The 22,763-nt window shown below is 33.5% G+C and overlaps 2 protein-coding genes across 5 annotated transcripts; both read right to left on the bottom strand.

The window, feature by feature from the left end:
- Positions 1-386: 386 nt before the first annotated feature.
- On the bottom strand, positions 387-13,745 carry LOC120067152 (nucleolar protein). Of its 4 annotated transcripts, none has more exons than XM_090308243.1 (28): positions 13,516-13,745; positions 13,201-13,284; positions 11,144-11,318; positions 10,777-10,938; positions 10,200-10,365; positions 9,955-10,077; positions 9,709-9,842; positions 9,477-9,627; positions 9,027-9,094; positions 8,489-8,587; positions 7,555-7,670; positions 6,698-6,872; positions 6,510-6,620; positions 6,357-6,435; positions 6,086-6,232; positions 5,459-5,572; positions 4,906-5,030; positions 4,743-4,825; positions 4,547-4,671; positions 4,325-4,445; positions 4,116-4,253; positions 2,081-2,177; positions 1,872-1,997; positions 1,443-1,535; positions 1,234-1,339; positions 983-1,129; positions 815-897; positions 387-731 (listed from the first exon to the last, which is right to left on the bottom strand). In XM_090308243.1, exons 3-28 carry the CDS (start codon positions 11,297-11,299, stop codon positions 600-602), a joined length of 3,177 nt encoding a protein of 1,058 aa, XP_090164369.1. In that variant the 5' UTR covers positions 11,300-11,318; positions 13,201-13,284; positions 13,516-13,745; the 3' UTR covers positions 387-599. The 4 variants fall into 4 exon arrangements, with proteins under 4 accessions (XP_090164369.1, XP_090164371.1, XP_090164368.1 ...); XM_090308245.1 differs by having other exon boundaries at positions 13,520-13,717; XM_090308242.1 differs by lacking the exon at positions 13,201-13,284.
- Positions 13,746-16,240: 2,495 nt separating this feature from the next.
- Positions 16,241-18,396, bottom strand: LOC120092595 (uncharacterized). The gene has a single exon (XM_090307824.1). The coding sequence runs from the start codon at positions 18,255-18,257 to the stop codon at positions 16,473-16,475; it is 1,785 nt and encodes a 594-aa protein (XP_090163950.1). The 5' UTR covers positions 18,258-18,396; the 3' UTR covers positions 16,241-16,472.
- Positions 18,397-22,763: the final 4,367 nt, after the last annotated feature.

Raw genomic sequence — 22,763 nt, 5'->3', positions numbered from 1 at the left:
TGAATTTACAAATGGATTCACAAGTTTCTCGTTGTCTCCCTTTCAAACAATTGTGCAGCAGTCTATGGAAAAAAATCCAATCGCAAGGTGATCGCAGTGTTGCAGAAGATAAATTTTAGAAAAGATTTAGTAAAAGTTGGGAAAGATTACATTTGTTTCTCCTCCAAGCGTCTGTCAATTTTACTATAAATGATTTTATGTAACATAAAATAAGTTTCCTATCAAACAAATTTTATCAAGATGAGAGACTAACCAACCCCCTGTTTGGAACTCATGCAAATTTGAATTCATGAATAACTGGGCAAACAATTTTTAGATGTTGGGTGGGAGCCCTGAAAGGAAGGGTAAAATTTGATGATTTAGTTTGCTGTAAAATCTAATGCATATTTTCCCACCCAATATTTCCATAATATTAATACATCAATAATCAGATATAATACATTGGAATAATTGTTCAGTTGGTAAGCAGCCTTTCTTCCATAGGCATAGAAAATTCCAACTGAAAGATGGGTTATAACATGATTGGATAAATAACAAGAGATCTAATGACACTTAATTGAAGACAAAAACCCTAGCACAGTAATTCTTTGGCATTAAGCTTAGGTGGTGAGCCTTGGAGCCTTGAGTAGGTAAATACTCCTCATTAGACCTTTACCAGTTTCACCAGCAGATTTTAGCACTTCAGCTGGTTCTTTTTCTTCCTTCACAGCTTCATCGCCACGTCCACGCTTCTGTAAGAGAGGGTAAAAGGAACTCGGTTCAGTTGGATAAGTGAACTTTGGCGATAAAATTTGAAATGACCTAGTAAACTTACCTTTGAACTGTGTCGTCCCCATGTTACACCAATTGCATCACCTCCCAGAGAGTCATACCATAAGTTGAAAGTGTTCGAGAATTCTTTCTGCATTTTCATAAAGATGGGTAAGCAGCAAAATCGACGAATAAAAAAAATGCAATATCAAAGCATACTGAGTCACTTCACTTGCCTGCAAATCTGCGATATAACAACTTAACGGATCAAAATTTACCAAAAGCTTGTCCTTAATGTTATCAGAACATGCTTTCAAGTTTCTAGGAGACAAGTATGGAGAGAAGATCTTGCTAGGATTCCCTTTTGCGATATGAATTCCTAGTAAAATATGCTCATGATTAAAATTCAGATATCAAAAGCTTCGGCAATCACAAAAAGGGAACATCAAGAAAGACCATCATTGGCCAGCTCATGAAGAATACCTCGGTTCAGTTCGGATGGGAAGAGAAGACGTTGTGGGTAAGGTAATTTGTCTCTGTGGAGTAGAATAACAGCATCATAGTTTGTCAACGGAGTTCGGAAAAGGCACTACAGACCGAACAAACATTACGACGTTAGGTTTCTTAGAAACAACAACATTTAACGCGGAAAATAAAATGATCAAATAATGGTTCTAGGGATACTCCCTCACCTCCCACTGATAAGAATCGACCTGATGCTGCAATATTAGTCTTGTCAACAAATCCGCACTACTTCTAGCATAAGCAGCCAACCTTTTTAGCTCCTTTTAACAAGAAGTGCGCATAACGTCATTAACAAAAGAATTAAAAAGCTCAAACAATGTTGGTCATGCACACTCTGCAACAGAGCTATATTTAAAGTCTCGGCTGGCAGTGACTTCTTGCAGAAAATCTTTTTTAAAAAATCATAGGTCCCTATTCCCACTTACAACTAATCCAACTAAATAATCATCTAATTTTATAAATTTTGGCTCTGAAAAGGTTGTACATTAACATTCTTAGATACATTGAAAGGCAAATTATTCATTATTTTCTTTTGACAAGAAAAGATATTGAATTAAAGGCATTTATTCATTAGAAAAGTGCTTAAAATTTCATACCGATAATTTTGGTGAAAACCTGGTCCAAGCCTCGGATGCCTTGTCATACGCTGTTGCTAAGAACATGGCGGGACTTGCACTGTCTGGATTCTCTTGCAAATCTTTTCGTGTCGTGTTAAATTTATCCTATAAAAATCCGATAAGAATAAATAACAATTAAAGGGTACCCATAATAATAATAGGAACTATTCGCAAACGTTAGACCTTACAGCTATTTCTTTCTCCTCATTTGCACCCAAATCATTGTTTATGTCAATAACCAATGGAGAAAAAGTCCAATCATATTCCGACAGTAATCTTAAGAACCTAAAGAAGTCACAATGCAGAAACAGATGAAGTGAGCTGCAAACAAACTAAGCACTGTAGTATGTCAAATGAAAAATATATAAATAAATAATTTAATGATAAAATTAAATTATTATTGTAAAGTTGGCAATCACTTTACATTTTGATACTTCATGGCGTAAGGTTATAGCAAGTACATATGAGCAGGAAGGGATAAAGGCATAATCTTTTGGCAAGCTTGTTTTTCATGAATAACCAAATTTTCATTGAGAAAAAATAGAAAGTAAAGAATACACGAGCATACAAAAATAAAGCTCACAAAAAAAGGAGCCAAAACTAAAAAGAAATGACTCCAAGCAAATAAAATGATTACTAAAAACTTTCATCATGAAGCCTTGAGAGAGACTTTTTTTTTTTTTTAAAACTCAAGAAATAACTGAATCTTTAGAAAGGGTAAATGGTTCTACGAACAAATTTGTCATTGGACCTAATATTTCTTTGTGGGCTTGGGCTAAGGATTTTTGTATAATCTGCTAAGTCTTATTCCTTTAGATAGGAGTCCCTTTCTCCTAATTCTTGTTTGGACTTTTCTTTTTTCTCTTTTTTCTTTTTTCTTTTTTTACTTCTTTTTTTTTTTTTTTTTTTTTTTTTTTTGCCATAAGTTGTTTGGACTTATTTTGTTGGCCTTTTCTGTATAACCTCTCTTATTAGTCTCTCATTTTTCTCAATAAAATTTGATTTCTCTTAGGATAAATAAATTTAGAGGGGGGGCGGGGAGGGGGGGCTTTGCAGATGGGTAAGTGGGCCTTGCATTCCAAATTCTTGATATTTTTCATTAGGGAGGAAACGAGAGGTCTTTTAGAGGACCAATTGTTGGGTGACAGTCCCTTTTTGTTAACTTTTCTCACGTCTCTATTCCATAATCTTTCTTACAGTTCCAAGAAAGTTAAGTAAATTGTTTCTCGCCTTATTGTTTCAGAATTCTACTTCGTTAATTGTCACTTTAAGAGGCTCTTGTCCAGCCCAGCTCTCAGGCATGTCCTCACCAATCCCTTCTACAAGGGTTTTAATTTCACTGGGGTACAAGGAGTGTTGTGCTGGGACCCCGAGTATTCGGTAATATATTCTTGTAAATATTCCCCCTTCTTGTTTGATCGCCTCTTTGTTTTCAACAAACTCGTGTTTGTTTTCACAATTTTTTTTATAAGAGATAGAGATGTATATCATCAAAAGAACCACAAGAACAACCTAAGGGCAGGGGTAGAGGAAACCCCCTCCCACAAAACTAATAAAGAAGACCCCTCCAATTGTAATATGTATATAAATATATTTGTTTTTGCAAGGTTCGTTGATCATGTGAGGATTAACGCCATTGATTCACCCAGGAGGTCCTTTGTCTATGGCTTTGAGGCCTCAACAGAGAGTTCTTTATTGTAAGCATCTATAAGAGGGAGGATCTAGACCATAGGTAGTGGAGATGTCAGCTTGTCACGGTTTGCTAGAATGCATTTTTGAATACCTTCGACGTAAGGTTGACCCAAAGTAGGAATCATCAATCTGATGCTAAAAGCCGTGCTCTTAAATTCTCATTTATGAGATAAAGAAAGGGCTGTTTGGCAAGCCACTCCCTTGAATTATTTGGCTAGAAAGAAAGATGAGAACTTTTAAGGGTGTCGAGAGGTTTTAGGAAGGGGTATGCAACATGGCTCATTCCAATACCTGCCTTTTGGTTTATACGTCCAAGTTCTCTTCTGCAATTGTCCTTTGTTTTTTACTTACAACTGGAGAATCTTTTAGTAAATGTTATTTTGTTATAATTTTGCCAGTCACTTCTGTTTCAGGCTTTTGTTATTTTATCTAACTTTCATATTCAGTTTCACTTTCCTTCCATGAGAATTACAGAAAAAGGCTCCCTATACGAAGGCAAATAGTGCAAAGATACATTAGACATATACACACCTTAAAAAACCTGTGATTCGAGAAAGTGGTGCATGGAAGGGTAGAGGCTTCAGGAAAATTGATGCTACCAAGAGTTCAACTGCTTCCTCTACCAAGCATGCTGAAAAGAAATGTGAGGCCACCCATCGTTTTGCCAACCTTAAAATGCCAACACAGTTGTGAGGAGTGCATTATTGAAATCTATAACATACACAGCAATCAGTACACACCTAACAACCGGTCCATATATTGAGTGACGAGCCTGTAATCCGCTAATCATGCTAGAATGCTGGTTTTGAATAAAAAGTTGCTTATCAGTTGAGGAGATCCAATTTGATAATTCATTTCCAGCTGCAAATTTAGTTAACTTGTTAACATTAAAATGGTTCAAGAAACCCACGATACCACCAGACCCAAGACTGCATAAACATGTCAGAGAGATGATGCCTTACATTCCTTACTCAACAAACTCAGGCCTCTTTCATGCCAAATTTTTAGGCGGAAGGCATAACCAGAGACAAGTACATTAACAGAATCTTCAGAAGCAATACATGTCATCCCCCAAACATTCTGCAGACTGCAATATTGAGACCATCAAATTGACATCCGAGATTAATGTTGTCATTACAAAATCAAATTTTTGCTCACCTCTCTCCAATTTTAAGAAGGAAGGCTGTTTTGGTTTTCTCGATTGCAACCTCATCAGTGGGCCAGTTCCCAGAGCCTTCCAACTGAAAATAAGGGGAAAAGATCTAGTCACAAGTTATTTTAAATGCTAACAAATAAACTTAGAGTTCAGGTCACTTCATGCCTGAATCATAACTTCGAGTGGATGGATGCAGGATGGAGCAAATGTCTTCTGTATTTGCAGACCACTTGCTTTTTCTTCAGCTAGTGGGTGAGGTTCAGGGGGATAGACAGATGTATACCTGAAAGCTGTAAATATGATAAGCATACAGTCTGCTATTCCTGACCCTGTGTCTAGGGAAATTTTACTCCTGGACTTCTGGTTGATAGCCAAAATTCCTTCTTATTTGAAGTTGATAGTAGTAAATTATTTTCTCAGGGCAGATAAAATGAAAATTGTTTTGAAAATAGAACTACGGCTCACTTAAACCATCAGTACATTTTCTAATTTTGTTTTTGCATGTCCTAACTCCTAAGTAATCGTGCTTATTATGATGTCTGCTGAGTTCATAGGGCAACCAAAAATATGATGAAGAAATACAAATATCTAGATTCATTGATATAAAAGATGAGATAAATAGTCCAAGTTCCTACAATCTAAATCTGGATAATGGAATTATAATTGACAGGAATGATCAAGAGTCTTCAAGAGAATTGTGTCCTCTGAAGTCTAATACCTGAGTCTAAAGGCTGTACAGCAGACACCTTCAAAGGAATGTCTTCTATTGAACGTAACCGCTTCGATAAAACTTCAAAAGCCGCAAGCAAAGTTCCAGAAAATGTTATTGGATCTGAAACAATTAAAAAACCCTTTATTTAAAGAAAAATATTGCCTTAGCATTTTTTCAATACAACAGAAGGTGTAAAAATGTTCCTTTGAACGGACTAAAATTAATAAGATTAGTTTATGTAAGAAAAAGGTAACTAACAAGTCATATGCTGCTTTAAATTTAAAATAGAATTATAGCTTGATTTGAAACAAATTGTTGGGGGCTTGAAGCTGAAAGCATCTTGTAAACCAAGTTGACAAAGAAATGCATTAAAAAAAATTAAGAATATTAGATAGAAACAATCATACTTGATATGAAGAGTTTATGGTTGAAAGAAAATGATGCATAAATTATGGAAAAATTAAATATATAAATAGCATTTTGTGAAAGGAAATTAATCTCAATCATTTGAGTTGGGGGCTATAGTTACATGTCATAGCTATCTTTTCATCTGACAATTGAAATTTGTTTCTTGTTTAAAGAGGGAAAAAATAAATAAATTAAAAAGGAAAAAAGGATCAGGACATAGAATACCTCGAGAACCATGAAGCAGGGAGAAATCAATCTGATCCACGGCATGCATAATATGGTTGTTTGACATTGGCGAAAGGTGTCGAACAAAAATATATTCCACAATTCTCTTTAAAATGAGATGCCTTGTCCATTGATCAGTTTCCCAAACTAAGAAATTTAGAGATAAGCATGTTAACATTTTGTGGGTGGTCTTAGATGCAACTTGCCAGGCCACAATACTCGTATCAATAAACTTAAATAATCCACCAGAGGAAAAAAAATATATTATAACCTGTGCTTTCTGCAATTCTGCCATCTTTAAATCTCCTGAGCTCAGCCTTTTCACCCCAAAATCTCCGAAATTTTAGGGCCTGTCATGGAATAAAAGCTTGATGAGTAAATGTATTTTACGAGGTAAAACTTTCTAACTAGGGCACATATTTACATCTTCTTTGTTATCAGCATCAGGACCGATATCGACCACACGAAAAGCTTTTTCCACAGAGCTTATTGAAAATCCAACAAGCAATGGTTGTGTATCAAATACTGATAATCCCTGGCATCACAAGGACAATATTCATTAAGGAATGATATATACACATAACACACTAAGTTTCAGTAAATGGCCCATACATTTTCAATATCGCATCCAGCCTCAGTGTTCCTCCAGGAAACGCGAATGAATTTTGCTCTATCAGTCAGGCCTTGACTTAAAACCCCATGTACTTTCTGCTCATATAGTCTCCAACACTCATCATCCATACAAAAACCAGATGTATATACCTTGTCTTGTCCCCTCAAAGTCAATCTATAAAAATAAAGACAGAACATGATGTAGTACAAAATGGAATCTTCGACGTAGATGACCAAAATTAAACAGGAGCAATGAAAATGAATACAAAGCCCATCCATAATGAAGAAGAATGCAGGGGAAAAAATGGAAAATATCAATTTATACCCCTAAATTTTGGAAATTCTATCAATTAAAACCCTAAACTAATAATTAACATTAAACCCTAAACTTTCATAAGTGTACAATTTACACCTTCCTCCAAATTTCGTTCGACCAATATCGTGTGAAACTTATAATTTGAGTCAATTGAACTTCTAAATTTTCATAAGTCAATCAATATAGATCATTCATTACAATTACCTTTGAAAACACCCCTTCGTTAATTCTCAAACATGTGTAGAATTCTTCAAATGCCGATTTTACAAAACAAGTGACTAGAATAAATGCATGGACGATTCTAAGAGGAAATTATGACTACGAGTCTAAATTGATTCATTTATGAAAGTTTAGGGGTTTAATTGATACAATTGTAAGTTTCAGATAAGGTTTTCTTGAACATAACGTAATGGAAGGTGTAAATTGATAAATTTACAAAAATTTAAAGGTTTAAATTGATACAAGTCCTGAAGTATAGGAGTATAAATTGATGTTTTTCAAAAAAAAAAAAAAAAAAAGAGTTGAATCTTCTGGTCTATACCTAATACAATGGTCATATTTAACAGCAAAGTCAATTTTGGTCATAAAAACCTCTTCAAATCCACCATTGCTGCATTTCTCCAAACATGCAAGTGCCATAGCGGCCTCATCTTGAAGCTGAAAATTGAGTAATGGAAAAAGGAAAAAGGAAAAAGGAAAAAGGAAGGAGCTAACAATCAAACATAAGTTGGAAAAGAATCCTCCTTTGTTTGAAGGCAATAAATAGTAAATGCAATGAAATGACTCCAGAATGTTGTCCGATTGGTGTTTGCTAAGTAGAATTTAGAAAGAAAATCAGGTGCACCTCTTCTTCCAGTACTACTTCAGTCTAAATTGCTGGAAATCCCTTCTAAGTTTGTTGAACTCAAGCTGGATATATTATAATCCAATGGTAAAAATATGGAACAACTCCTTTCCAGACAGTGATTCAGAATGTGCAAAGATACTCCAGTCAAAATTTAAATTCAGTAAAATGCATATTATTCGAGTCGGCTAAAGAAAAATCAAAGAATTTTTTTTTTCAAAAGGTGCAATTGGAATGAGGTGTTGGTATCCTCTATTAAGTTCTTTTTGTAATTATACCACTGCTTGTAATCAACTCAAACTAGAGCAAGTTTTTTGTAAGCTTCCTAGGGATTGGATTCTCATGACTTCCTCTAATATTTTTCACCATATCAACAAAATGAGATTTGATCATATTTTAAAAATTAATGAACACTGTCATAATTGATTGAGCACAAAACTTTGACACTGCAGTACCTCAGCAAAACCTGATTGTGATATCAAGCAAGTTTTTTGTAAGCTTCCTAGGGATTGATTCACATGACTTCCTCTAATATTTTTCACCATATCAACAAAATGATATTTGATTATATTTTAAAAATTAATGAACACTGTCATAATTGATTGAGCACAAAACTTTGACACTGCAGTACCTCAGCAAAACCTGATTGTGATATTCGAAAGGCAATGTTAAAGTTGGAAGATGGATTGCATATAACCACAGGAAATAAATCTTTATATTGCTTCTTTTCCTGCAACCAAAGCCCATTCTGAGTCCATTGAGTATGAGGGAATTGAATCAAACAATAACATGGAGTTTTCAAGGAAAAAATATTAGAAACGCATTGATTCCATGTGAAATCTCATTGTTATCAGGACATCAGCAACCAAAGTATAAAATATCCCATTATCAATGAGAATACAAACGCAGATACTCTATGAAGAATCACTAAAATAGATCCAAAACAAAATAATAATTAGTATATGATAATCTGGAAAAAAAAATCACAACATAAACTGCAATTTTTTTGGGCTCGTCAGTGATGGATGTAACCCAAAATATCAAAAGAATCTTATTTTGTGAGTTGACCTCGGGAACTTAATTAAAGAGAAGGAAAAGTACCCAACAGAAAGAAATATACTCAGACAAACATATACATTTTAAAAAGAATTAAGAAACAGTACTTAAACCTCCTTTGAAATAGTACTCTGAGGTCCAAGCTTAAAATAGAGCCCACGATTCCACAAATCTGAAGAAGCTGCAGACACAGGATAAAATTTTCCAAATAATTAAAATTTGCTTTTCTTTAACAGCAGAAATATCACAACTTTCATATGCCTCAAGGAAAACTATTTAATTCCAATTTTATAGTTTCCAGGCAATTGAACCATAATATGATTTTAAACTGTGATTTATCATAGCCTGTACACACTAAAGTCCCGTACTCTATTGCCAATACATTTATCACTTGTTACTAACATCTCAAGCACGGAAGTTTTTATGTATAAAGGATATCTTAAAAACTGGACAAAGAAATAATGATTAAAACAATCATTCTTATTTTTCTTTACCATGCACATCGATGAATGCAATTTTGACTAACGAGTGAGAAGATAGGGCGAAATAAAAGAAAAACATACCTATAAACTTTAATGCAACACGGAACATCTGGACTGCTGTCATTGAATGATTTATTATGTTGTGGGTAATGAGGTATGATAATATTACAGCTATTGAAAATCCACTCAAGCAATCATGAACATATATTGGAGCCCTTTGCCGAGCCCAAACCTATAACATAAACCAGATGTTAAAATACCAAAGATCTAACTAACATGATCAGGTCAATATGAGAAAATCTCATTAGCTTACCTTAAGTAGAATTAACGTTTCTACCAAACTTTTCAATTCAAGAAAAGGCTTCTTAACCATTTCTGCAGTATCCTCGAAGTACATATCTTCCAAAATGCTAGTGTTATACTTAGGTGTAGCTGGCAGTAAGCTCCCTTGAAGCAAGTAATAAAAAAGAAACGAGAAAAGTTGGTTGACACACTTAACTAATAGATGGTCAGAGTATAGTGACCATAACATACTAAAAATGAAATATGATGAGAATACCTTGGTTCAAGGCATGGATGTTATTTCGCTTGAGATTCAATTTTGAAATGCTAAAAAAGGAGGCTGCTATTGTTGGAATTATTCTGATAAAAAATCCAGGAGCTACCTTCAGTTCTTCAAAAGCTACAATCGAAATTTTAATTCTCAAAGTTAACGTTTCGATTGTAATTAAGGCCAAAGTGCGCAATCCCTAACATTTTTTTTCTCAGACAAAGTGAATACTTTAAACTTCCCACATAACCAACCTGGATGAACAATTAAGACAGGTTTTCGAGCCTCATTCTGAAATGTAGACCATTCAACCTTTGAAAACATTGAAGATGAGTTCAAATATTTCTTGATTGTGCAAAGGTAAAGAAACCTTTTAGCATGGTACCGGTAATTCAGGTAATCTTTCTCATGGAAGCACTCCTGCCACAAAGAAGTTCAATTTAAGAAACATCCAAGAGAACTACCACGTCATAATATAGTGAAAGTTTTCTCCTGACATATAGATAAGTATGTTAAATTTGCAATTACAGATATCATATCTAAAAATTTGTTCCTTTACAATAATCATAAGCCCTCAAACCTAGTTGTTTAAAGCTAGGAATACTCTCAGACTCTTGAACATTTGATGAATGTAATAATACTGTGGGCCTGTGGCCAATGTACCAGCCCCATGGGGTTTCAAATCCGTAGTCACTTAATTTGTTCAGCTCAGCCAACTCAGCAATTATACCTAACTTTAAGGTTACTCCTTAAAGAAAGAAATTCAGACTGCTACTATACCAATACCAAATCTAAAAATACACGAACTACGCCAACTAAAGGATGTAATACCTTTGGCAAGCCAATTAAAAGATCCACATTTACATCAGGTTTTGCAATGCCTTGAAAGGTATAACTACCGCCGATTTTAATTGATTTAGGCTTCCTAAATTTGAATTCCACTTTGTCTGCGCCAATATCCCTGATAAAACCCGGAGCTGCTGCTGCAGTAACCTGCAAAGTTTTTAGCCTTGAATTCAATCCAGAAGCTAGAAATTCAAGAAAAAGCAAAACGAGACTCCAGTTTTATTAAACGTGACAAGAAGAACACCAAGGCCATGCATTGGTTAATGACACCAGGTAAAGCAGTTTATCGAGCAACGAACATTGCGGCCATTCATTGTTTGACATTTAGGTCAAGAATAGGAAGAAAAGCAACCTTCAAGTCATCAGGAATGAGTTTAATTGCTTTTTTGATAGCTGAAACCGTGTCCTCAACGAGCTTAAGTAGTGTAGGGGAGTAGTCAATCTGAAATTCCTTTAAAAGTTCTCTGACCTTCATCTCCATGGGATCCAGAAGAGTGTCGGAGTCCATTTTTTCTGCCCCGTCTTAACTGAGATACCAGCACAAACATCATACTAATCACAACAATTATACAATTATGCATACTCGATAAACATGAAAAGTAAATAACAGTTATAACATGCTAGACACATGAATTGACACATCATGTAATGCATACGCAATCTCATCTCAAACTCCTCGAGTTCCTCCACAGTCCTCACTCGAATTTAAATTTCACGCTATTCAGAACATTAAATACATGCTCTATATACATGGACGATACATAATAGATATAAAATTCTAACATAGAAGTCAACAGATCATGTAATTCTCTTCCAATCTCAACTTAAGCTCAACAAACTCACTCAACATATGTTTAATCCACTCCAAGTTTCCTGAGACTGACTCCTTCAAGCTACATCGACATCTGACCATTTTACCCAAGGTCTCAATGCTCTCTACAGTTCTCAACATTCGACCCTTGACGATTTTTACCCAAGGCCATCAAACTACGTCAACCCTTGACCATTTCACCCAAGGCTTCGACTGTTGACCTTTTTTACTCAAGAAGTATAGACATGGATACGAATACAAATATGATAGGATACGGTGATGCACTAATTTCTAAAAGGCTAGATACAAATATGTTTTTTTTTTATTATATTTTTTTTATGATAATGCCCATTAATTGTTAAATACTAATTTTAAGTTAAATTAAAGTAGATTAAAAAGGGAGTGAAAACTTGAAGAGAGCGAGAGAGAGAAGAAAACATAGGCGGATAGTGAAAGAGAAGAATGAAGATTTGATTGCCTTAGGTTTTTTTTTTCTTTTACTTTTTTTTTTTATTATTATTTCTTTTGTTTTGGATGCAAGATTTAAGTAGACTTTCAAATAAAATGGGTTGTGGGTTGGGTTTTAAGTGGCTAGCCTTGAATTTGGAAGGAAAGAAAAGACTCAACATATCCCCTTCATGTTTTTTTTAAATGAAAATCATAACTTTCATTAAGAAAAAATGAAAGAATACACGGACATACAAAAATCAAGCCCACAAAAAGAGGAGACTCCCTTTACAAGAAGGGACTCCAACTATGCGAGATAAAACCTATAGAATAATTATAAAAAACCTTCGAAATTGAAACTTAAAGGGAACGAGATAACGAACAAGAGACCAAAGCTCCCTAGGATCCCCCTCCCTAGGCACCCTACTATTCTACCCACCAAAGAATCACACACACTCCAGCAAGCCAGAGAAACTAGCTTTTCTGCACTGACATCTCTATAACAAACCCTACGTGTCCCCTTCACGTATCTGGAAAGGGATACACGTATTAAGAAAAAAAAAAATCACACACTACATATCAACCATGCATCTAGATATATCCGTATCAAATATGTATCTGATACTTTCCCTGCACAATTAAAAGTATATGTACTTCCTAGATTTTTATCCAAAGCCTCGATGTTCCATTTAATCCAAAAGTGATGTAGGATCCCTCAACCGTTTTTACCCAAGGCAAATGTTATTCACGTTACTTTCCTTCACTACTCACAAGGTTCATTGGCCTATTTTTCACACATTCTCATAGATCCACGAGTCCTATTCCTACAACATGCTACCAAACCATGCTCTATGCTAAAACACATAATACTACTACTACCGCACGCTCTCAACAAAAATCAAATGCATATCCAACCATTCTCAACAAGCAGACCATATCATAATTTCAAGATTACATTAAAAAAAAAAAAAAAAAAAAAAAATCCCTTCACATGCTTGACATCACAACAACACCACCACATCCTCAACGTGCTTAAACATCCAGAATAACCTAACAATTTAAGAGCATCGAGTATTTAAGCCATATATTTAAGAATAAACACAACATGATAGCACACAACAAACAAACTCAACAAGTATAATTCCACTTACCTATAGTGCTCCTAGGACAAATCCCAAGAGTTCCCCAAAAAACAACCTTAACCCCTTATTCGAACACTCTGAAACCGTCCCAAACTACAAAAGGTGAATTTTCAAGGGTTATAAACTAATATACAGTATTTAAAACAACTCCGGAAAGGCCTAAACCAAACTTTACTACACATAACTCACCAAATTAGACTTGGGTACTTGTTGAAAAAGTTATCGAATACGTCAGATATCAGTCCAACGTTACAACAGAATAGTTCTAACGGTTGGAAACAACTACAACATTTAAAAAGAGTTCGAAAGAAGTTTAGAGCGTACTTGCCCGCTGAAGCTGCGAGTTGTATGGTCACTGCTCCAGTCGCCGCGAAGAGGGAAAACCGAAAGGGACTCGTCGTAGAAGAAGTGTTGCTGCTGCTCACTGCTGTTCGCCGGAGGCCACTGCCACTGCTGGTCGTCGTGGGTCTCGCGTGGCTGAAGGAGAAGAAGCTCACAAAATGTAGGCGTTGTGCGGCTGAATCACGAAGAGGGCTGCTGGACGGTTTCACTATAAAGAGGGAGAGCTGGAAGCTAGGCTTAAAATTTCACTTTCTTTTCTTTTTTTTTTTTTTTCTTTTTTTTTTTCATGTTTAGTTATTTTTAATAATTAAATTAGGGGTTTCAAAAATAGAAAATTAATGAAAACTATCTACACAAGTAATAAAAATTAATTATATTTATGATAGACAGTATTATCAATATAAAAACTAATAGAAGTCTATAATCGATAAAGGTTGATAGAAGTTTATTCGTATCTACCAATATTTTTTTTACTATTTCTATAAATAGTTTGGTATTTTTTCTATCTGTGAAATTTTTTTAAAATTAAATAGTTTAATTTAATTTACTTTATGTTTAATATATAAAATAATAATTTAATTTTTTTTATTTTAAGTGATTAATTAATTAATGTAACAATATATATTAATATAATGCTTAACTTAATTTAGAACTACAAAATTGTTTGATGGCAAACCAAACACATATAAGACTTCTAAGACTTATATCATAAGTCAAGTGATGTAGAGTGATAGAGGTTTATCAAACATAAATAACGATATAGGATCTAATCCATTTTAATTTAAATTACTTAACCGGTATAAAATTTTCAGTTGAGTGAAATTAACTTATTTTGAAAATACATTACCGGGGTAACTACACGTAGAGACAACAATAAAGTTACCACTGAACGCAAACCTCAAACAAATAAAGTATTGGATATATTGGTGATAGAAAGCGATAACATTCTATCGTTGTCCATCAGATCAATGATAAGATGTTTATAATTGTCTATCACTAAAATCAAAATTTTAATCTATAGCTATCAATCCTTTTTTTTTTTTTTTTTTTTTTGTCTCCTTCAATGGCTTTTTTGGATTTTTTTAGGGGTCGAAGATAAATATTGTTATATTTGTAATTAATTTTAAGTTTTGATATTTTAGTCTCATTTTATTATATATGCAAGGAGCCTTAATTTTTAAATATATTTAGATATATCATAGTGTTAGTTAATATATAAATTTTTTAAATGTTGGAAACTAATAAAATTGATTTAGAAAATTAAATACATAAAAGGATCACTGTCTTAAATGATATACATTTATCGAAAACTCGTAGGAAATTATTTCCTACATAGCTCTTGACTTCTTAGTCATTTATTGAGACCGCGTCTTCTTTTGACCACTATGTCAAACCATACATACACGCGCGCGTATATATATATATATATATATATATATATGTAAATAATTAATATTCAATTTGCTTATCCAATGGTTTGATCCAAGCTGGTTCCAAACTTTAATCCAATAAGTCAAGGTTGAGGTTGGGCCATGGGCTTTGACAATAGAAGACTGAGTTGAGCTCGGACCTTTACTTTTCAAGTCGGGCAAGCCCAATAACAAGGGTGAGTCCATACACATGAAAAATACATGCGACTCTAACTTCACAATTTGGGAATCCATGATTTATTTATTTTTAAAATGTCCCCGACATATAAAAATTTTAATTTAGTTGACTCGAGGAATTAAACCGAAATTATAAATTTCAATTGACAACGAAGAAGTTCAATTAATTTATCAAGCTAACTCATTCTTTCTAGGGCATCCACGAAAAGGAATCCATTGAGTGCTTTGGGCTTCTCCAGTTATAGACTTTAGACTTTTCCATGAGTAGCGTGGGCTTGTGTTCCATTGGGACTCCGCCCTGGTTGGTTAGGTTATGGGCCAAATTATGTAATTTAACAGACCTTTTTTTAACCAAGCCCAAATATTATTATCCAATTTTATCCATGTAGGCTTACTTGATCCGATGTGAAAACACGTAGCATTATTTAGAGTTTGTCAATTTTTATCTTCAATTTTTATTAGTTATAATTGGCCACAAATTCAATCATCTGTAACACTCTCATGAATTTGAGAAATGAAGTGACAATTTACAATTCATATTGTAGAATAATTTTGACAAGGTTTTTGTATGAATGGTCCAAAATGTTATTTGACCCATGTTTTGAAGACAATGAAGAATAGCCTTTTATTGAATGAGCGAGGGCATGAGAGAGTGAGGTTAATACACAATTGAGGGTAAAATGGAAATAATAAATAAAAAACAGAAATCATATTTAATTGTTTTTTGGTATATTTGCAATTTTAGAAAACCGTAGCTAGATTTGCAAATACCCACATTTATTTTTACTCATTACAATTTCTCAAAAAATGAAAAAAATAAAAATAAAAAAATCTAAAAGATTCACCGCATACTTACTCATGTAAAAACCTTCTTAAGAGAACAAAAACAACTAAGACTCTTTGAAATATATGCTGCGATTCTAATCTAAAATGAAGTGTGTGGAGCAAGAACCATCAAGTGAGTGATGATCACTCATCCAATATTCATTTTTATGATATATATATTGTTAAATACTAATAGGTTAAGAGAAGTTCATTTTTATGTTATATATACATTTTTAAATACTGATAGGAAAAGAGAAAAACGACCCAGGAAAGCGTTGCTCAATGTATAAAGTACTAATTATTTTTAAAGTTAGAGGTTCAATCCTCGTTCTTAAGGCTAAAACTATTGAACTTAGGGGAGGTAGAGTGCGAGAATACTTTCAAAATATTGAAAAAGAAAAAAGAAATTAAAAAAATGAATATATCTTGGAGAGCAAATTACATATTTAACCTTAAATGTAAAAATGGCTTGGAAGAAAACCTTTTTAAGATTGAAGGCTTAGTCAATCAACTAAAATAGCTGCTGCTTGTGCTGCTGAATGACCCCCATCCTCCTCTCAATCTTTTATCTACTGAGGCCATCCTCTGAAGCTGTATTTGCTCCCTGAACTTGGCTATGAACTCACCCGCCTTCTTGTCAACCTCGTGAGCCCCCGATTCCGAATCTCCCGCCATACTCGAAGCAGCTTCTTCATCTGAACTCTCATAAAAACTTCCATCCTCCCTCTCAGAGTTATCTTTACCATCATCTGTCAGCTGACTCTCGGTGTCTTCCTTTTGCTCTTCAATCCCTGAGAATGTCGTCTTTGGAAAACGATTAGAATTACCAGCATTCGGGTTAACAACACCAGGCCATCCATGTTCTTTTCCATCTTCTCTCATATATGGTGACATTACACCTTCAAACTTATTCCCTATATTATCATCATGTTCAGCTTGGTTTCTATACATCTCTTGAGCTTTCATTTCCTCTATGGCAGTTGCATTTGCTCTAATTGTTCTTACAGATTTTCCCCGTGATAAAGCTTTTGGAATACTTGTGAAATTCCTGTCTAAACGTGGGGAACTTACGACGGATTCATTGCATTCAGACGAATTTTCTGGTTCAATCAGAGGGTCTTCAGAGCTCCCTCGACTGTTTTCAGACAGAGAACTCATACTATATTGTCGAGAATGCAACATTTTATAGGAAATGTTACCGAGTGATGACATTTTACGGTGCTTTCTCGTCGTAGATGACAACGAAGACGAGAGGGAACTAGGTTGTGATGACTGAGATAGATTAGAATGAAGAGAGCTTGATTTTTTCAGTGATTCAAATTGAGTTTCATCAATGGAGGGAGGCCTAAAATGGGAAGGGCGAAGAACAGCATTCCTAACTCCTCTCTCTCTCATCACATTCTTTCCAAATTTCTCACGCAATTGAAATGGGGACATTGATGCAATTACAGTCTCATCAAACTTTTCCTCCAAATTCATACAACAATTATCACCAAATTCACTTCTTCTTTCACAATTATTCTCAGAGCTCTTGGATGAACTTTTAGAACTCAAACAAGATTCATCACCACAATCGAATTCAACATCATCAGGTTCAGTAAGACTCGACCTCAAACTCCTAACAGGCAAACCTAGAGGTTTATAATTTACAATAGCTCCTGATTCCAACCATTCACCAGAACTACTACGATTTGTTTCAGCAACAACCACCACAGATCCACCCCTAGTATATCTCGATTTACAAGCACGACGGACATTATCAGCATCAGAAAATTCAAGAGAATTTTCGTACCTTTTTTTCGGCATTGAATAATGGAATTTGTCCTGTTGGCGAGATTGGCCATTAAAATCACTCACAGATCCAAGATTCGGCTGAATGTACAAAACTTCACTCAATTTCCTCTCGTCAGAAATACTAAAGTCGTCGACATCTTCAAAAATCGAAGCGACGTGAAACATCTTAGACAAATACGACTGCGGGTTTTCAAAATTGGAGAAGCGAGGTTCGTCTACACTTACCTGGATGTTCCTTCTGCTGAAGAGACCATAGGAAACAGCAATGCCGACGAACATGAGATGAAAAAGCTCCCAGAATTTGGTGAGCAAAGACTGATTGACGAATTCTGGAGCTTCGGAAGGGAAGAGAGGGAGGAGGAGGAGAAAAATGCAGAAGAAGAGGGATTTACAGAGGAACTGTGCGCAGGACTTGCTATGGTGAGCGGTAGATGTTGGTGGAAGTGGAGAATGGGGAGAATGGGGTTTGGTGAAAGGGGTAGAAGTTGAAGACGCCATTGATGAGATTTGTTGCAGAGCTTTGGAATTGGGATTTTGAGATTTGAGAGATGAAATGAAATGAAATGTTGGTGATGAAGAAAGGAAGACTTGAAGACAAGGTAAAGTTTTGTGCTCCCAATAAACACCACAATAATTCAAAGACTATCCTCTCCTTGCAACCGTTTGGTTGACAATGATTTTTTTTTAGGGTATGTTTAGTGGTCCGTAATCAAAATTGTTAATTAGTTTGTTGAGAACGTATTTAAATATTAAAAGTAGATGTGAGAGATTCGAACTACAAATCTCGTGATTTTTTAATATAATCGTATGTCAATTGAGTGTTCAATTTAGTTGAAATTAAAAGTTGTTTTGAATAAACTAATTAAAGTGTGCATAACTCAACCCTCCTTTTACTTTCTATTGTACTAAAAAAAGATTTTAAATAAGTTACATAATGTTTAAATATAATAAATATTGATCGATATTTTTTTAAAAAAATAAAAAATAAAAAACATTAAATGTTATAGGTGAAAGAGTTAGGAGATAATTGACCAAAAGACCCATTTTAAAGGTCCAAAATGGCAAATGACCCAATTTTTTTTAAAAAAATGTCAAATGCGCCTTTGTTGATATCATGACCAAGTGAAGTTGTGGTATTATCATTCTTTTTTCTTTTTCCTCTTCTTTTCTAGTGCGAGAAATCTTCCTCTACATATCATCTTCTTCTTCTTCTCTATACATCTTTTTCTTCTTCTCCAACACAACAAGTCCACACGAGTAACTCTGACGCGATCAACTATGGTGAGCAAGAGCGAAAGAGATAAGTGATTTTGTGAGTGAGAAAATGAAGAGAGAGTGAGAGCGAAACAAACAAGAGCAAGAGCAAGAGCAAGAGATAGCGATTTATAAGTGGAAAAAAAAAAAGAGAGCGAGAGCAAGATTGCTTTTCCGTGTGCGCGCAAGTATATTTTGGTAAATTCACCCAAATTTAACGTCAATAAAGGGTCATTCGACATTTTTTTCTTTTCAAAAATTGGATCATTTCACATTTTTTTTACCTAATTTTTGGATCATCCATCCTACGAATTTAAAAGTAAGCTAAGTATCTAAGTTCGAGGAAACGACCTAACGAAAAGTCATTCTTTAACGGTAGCTCTAAAAACTAACCCTAGAAAACAAGGTAGAGTTCACCATTTAGGAATGAGATTGCCTTCCAAGTTGAAGTTTCTGCAAACAAAATATTGGTTGAATATGTCTCCCGCTTCAACAATGAAGCACTTCTATTTGATGCATGATGAGAATGCTATGTGAACTAAAAACAACATTTTAATCATAAATTTGGAAACTATTATATATTAATAATGAGTTACAAAACCTATAACACTATTTTATAAAATGTCCACAAAACATGTAATAGTGTTACAAATTTTTGTTTTTCTTTTTTTGTTTTTTTTTTTTTACTTAGTTCATATATAAAATATATAGGATAAGAGAATCAAATCTATGCCATCGAAATTGATGGTACTAGCAGCATAGCTATGCTCATTTTCGCTACTTATTCTATACATGCCTAATATTTTAGGATGTGTATGACCCAAATAGCTCTGAAGTAGAAGTTGGGAAATAGGAAGTGTGAATTACACCCGTTGTTTGGTCCAAAGAGTTGGTGGGTCTCAGGAGTTTGTCAACTATTTACACTGAGGCCTCAGGAGTTCATAATTCTTTAGATTTTTTGACTCTTTATTCCTCACTATTTCACTCTTAATCCCAAATACTTTCTCAAAATGTTAATAGATTGTTAAATATGAATTTTTTTTTTTTTTTTTTTTTTTTTTTTTTTTTTTGTATTTAGTTGAAATTTTAGGTCTCATTTGATAACTATTTTGTTTTTGAAAATTAAACTTATGGACACTACTTTCATTTCTAAATTTCTTCCTTTGTTATCTACTTTTCATCATCAACGGTTTAAAAAATTGAGTTAGATTTTGAGAACTAAAAAAGTAACTTTCAACAAATTATTTTTGTTTTTGGAATTTGGCTAAAAATGTAACCATTGTAACTAAGAAAGACGCAAATTATTGTAAGAATTGGGATGAAAAAGACTTAATTTTCAAAAACAATAACAAAAACCAAATCCAAATGGTTACCAAACGAAACCTTAGAATTTGGTTTTTCCAATTAAAAGCAAAACTTATCATTGGTTAATAAATTTGAAAAAGTATTTAATAAGTCAATTAACATAAAAAATATAAAATAGACGCCTACAAACTCATTTAATAATCATTTGTTTTTTTGTTTTGATTTCTGAAAATTATACTTGTTGACTATAATCTTTGAATCCGTTTAGATTGGCTTTCAAAGTATTTATAGATACTTTTTTCACTTATAAACATTTATTTAAATATTTAGAAAGTTAATCCAAAAACATCATCCTTTGCAACTAAATACTTGAATTTTTAGTTAAATTTAAAAAACAAAACAATTTTTCTCCCTTTGTGATTGAATATGATGCATGGAAATGAATGCAATTACTCAATAATTTATAATTAAGTTCACTTACAAATTTTTGATGTTAAAACTAGATAATGTTTCAAGTTTTGTAATTATCTAAATTTAAGGTTTTTTTCCCTTTATGTAACAATGAGTTAATGTTGCCAACATAATCTTGGCTCTATGTTATTAATATGCAGCCCTCGAGGTTGAAGGTTCAATCCCCGCCTCTCAATTGTTGTAAAAAAAGATTAAAAAAAATAAATAAGCGATTGCTACTGATGATCCACACGGAAGAATTGACCCTAAAAATAAATTGTTTTTGGGTTGACTAGACAAATGACCAAAATAGTTTCAGTTTGGAAAAATGGCCAAGTTGATGAATCTATTATTTTTAAAATCTTAAAATGGACAAATATACCCTCGTTGTCCAATCTCTACAATTATGGTTTGTTTTAAACCAATCCAATAAATTAAAAACAATGTTAAATAATCTTAACTACCCTACCAAACATCTCAAAAAAATATTTTAAATTTACCATGATATATTAATTCAACAAACTAAAAAATAATGTTTTTGAAAGAAAAAAAATTAAAAGATTTGGTGTAAAGTTAAGTGTCAATCTCTAATGATATCATCATACGAGCCACCATAACCCATCATAACTATCAAATAAAAACTTAATCCATATGGTATAAGTAAAAAGAAAGTATTGCCTAAACAAAATCTACAAAATCTAAGAAAAAAACCATAATTAAACATTAATTGATGAAATATTACCTAAATAAATACATTGTATACAGAATACTTATTGATTAAATCTCCACCATAAATAATCTTAATCATATTTTGCTACTGGTCTAATATTAAAAAAAAAAAAAACAAGAGTTTAAAATTGGGTGACACGAATACTTTGTAACAATAAAAAGTTTGTAGTTTAAGTCTGCAAGTACAAATCAACCAGTATACAAATACTTTATAATAACAAATTAAACCTTAGGATGAGAATGATGATAATACTATATATTAGAAATAATTTTTCCGAAAACAACTTCTCCTTCCGAGACACATTCTTAGAAATAATTATTGAAAATTATGAGAAAATACCTTGTATTTGAAGATATTTAACAATGTATTTCCAATTAGGGGTGGAAACGGTTCGATTCGGTTCGGTTTGTTGGTCAAACCGAACTTAATCGAATTTTTTAAAATGTGAAACTGAACCGAATCGATTTATTGGTTCAAACTAAACCGCATATATGCAGTTCGGTTCGATTTCAAATTCGGTTTTGGCATTTTTAAAAGATCCATGTTATATTCTTTTTTAATTAAAAACGGTTTGGTTCGGTTTGGTTTTAAATTCAGTTTTGTTCTTTAAATTAAAAGTGGTCTGGTTTTAAATTCGGTTTTACTCTCTATATATTAGTTAAAAACGGTTCGGTTTGATTTCAAATTCGGTTTTCGAAAGTGAAAGTGAACCGAACTGAATTAATTCGGTTTCAAAATTTCTTCAAACCGGATCGAACCGCATATTTCGGTTTCACTGAGTTTTCAGTTCGATTTTTGTAGTTTGAATGACCATCTCTATTTCCAATCTTCAACAATTTCAACTCTACCATGTCCATCATCATGCTAAGATGGTTTTCATGATCAAAACCAAACCAATATTTTCAATTGGAGAAATCGGAACTAATCCATTATTGAATCAAATAGATTTTCTACAATCTCTTTATAACTCTCATTCTCAGTATGAATGTATTCTGGTCACGAGAGAAAGAACAAATTTTGGTATTCATCCAATTTAACACTCTAGTCAACTTCACTAAAACTACCTTCAAATGGTAAGAGACAATTGAGGAAATATTATAATAGTAGTGACGATCTACCGGCAACGTGAACTTTTTCTTGTGGTAAACACAAAACAATGCAATTTCTCAATTGTTTTCCTCTTGTGATCTAACTTCTAAGAAACTTGCCTATGCTTTAACATCCTAAACTAGAAAAAAGTAAGTAGATCACTGGAGGACGTGAAT

This window comes from Benincasa hispida, chromosome 12 (genome assembly GCF_027475165.1).
Source record: "Benincasa hispida cultivar pf3 chromosome 12, pf3_genome.v1.1, whole genome shotgun sequence".
Classification (NCBI taxonomy): domain Eukaryota; kingdom Viridiplantae; phylum Streptophyta; class Magnoliopsida; order Cucurbitales; family Cucurbitaceae; genus Benincasa; species Benincasa hispida.
Note: the sequence above shows the minus strand (reverse complement) of the source record. Positions and strands in the feature narration are given on the sequence as shown.

What these genes read in the sequence shown, in the direction of transcription:
- LOC120067152 (XM_090308243.1), bottom strand. Translation starts at nt 11,299, where the DNA reads ATGGACTCCGACACTCTTCTGGATCCCATGGAGATGAAGGTCAGAGAA. An exon ending in CACTCGAAGTTATGATTCAG is followed by an intron (nt 4,826 to 4,905) that starts GCATGAAGTGAC and finishes CCTTATTTTCAG; the next exon opens with TTGGAAGGCTCTGGGAACTG. An exon ending in CGAATCACAGGTTTTTTAAG is followed by an intron (nt 2,178 to 4,115) that starts GTGTGTATATGT and finishes TGACTTCTTTAG; the next exon opens with GTTCTTAAGATTACTGTCGG.
- LOC120092595 (XM_090307824.1), bottom strand. Translation starts at nt 18,257, where the DNA reads ATGGCGTCTTCAACTTCTACCCCTTTCACCAAACCCCATTCTCCCCAT.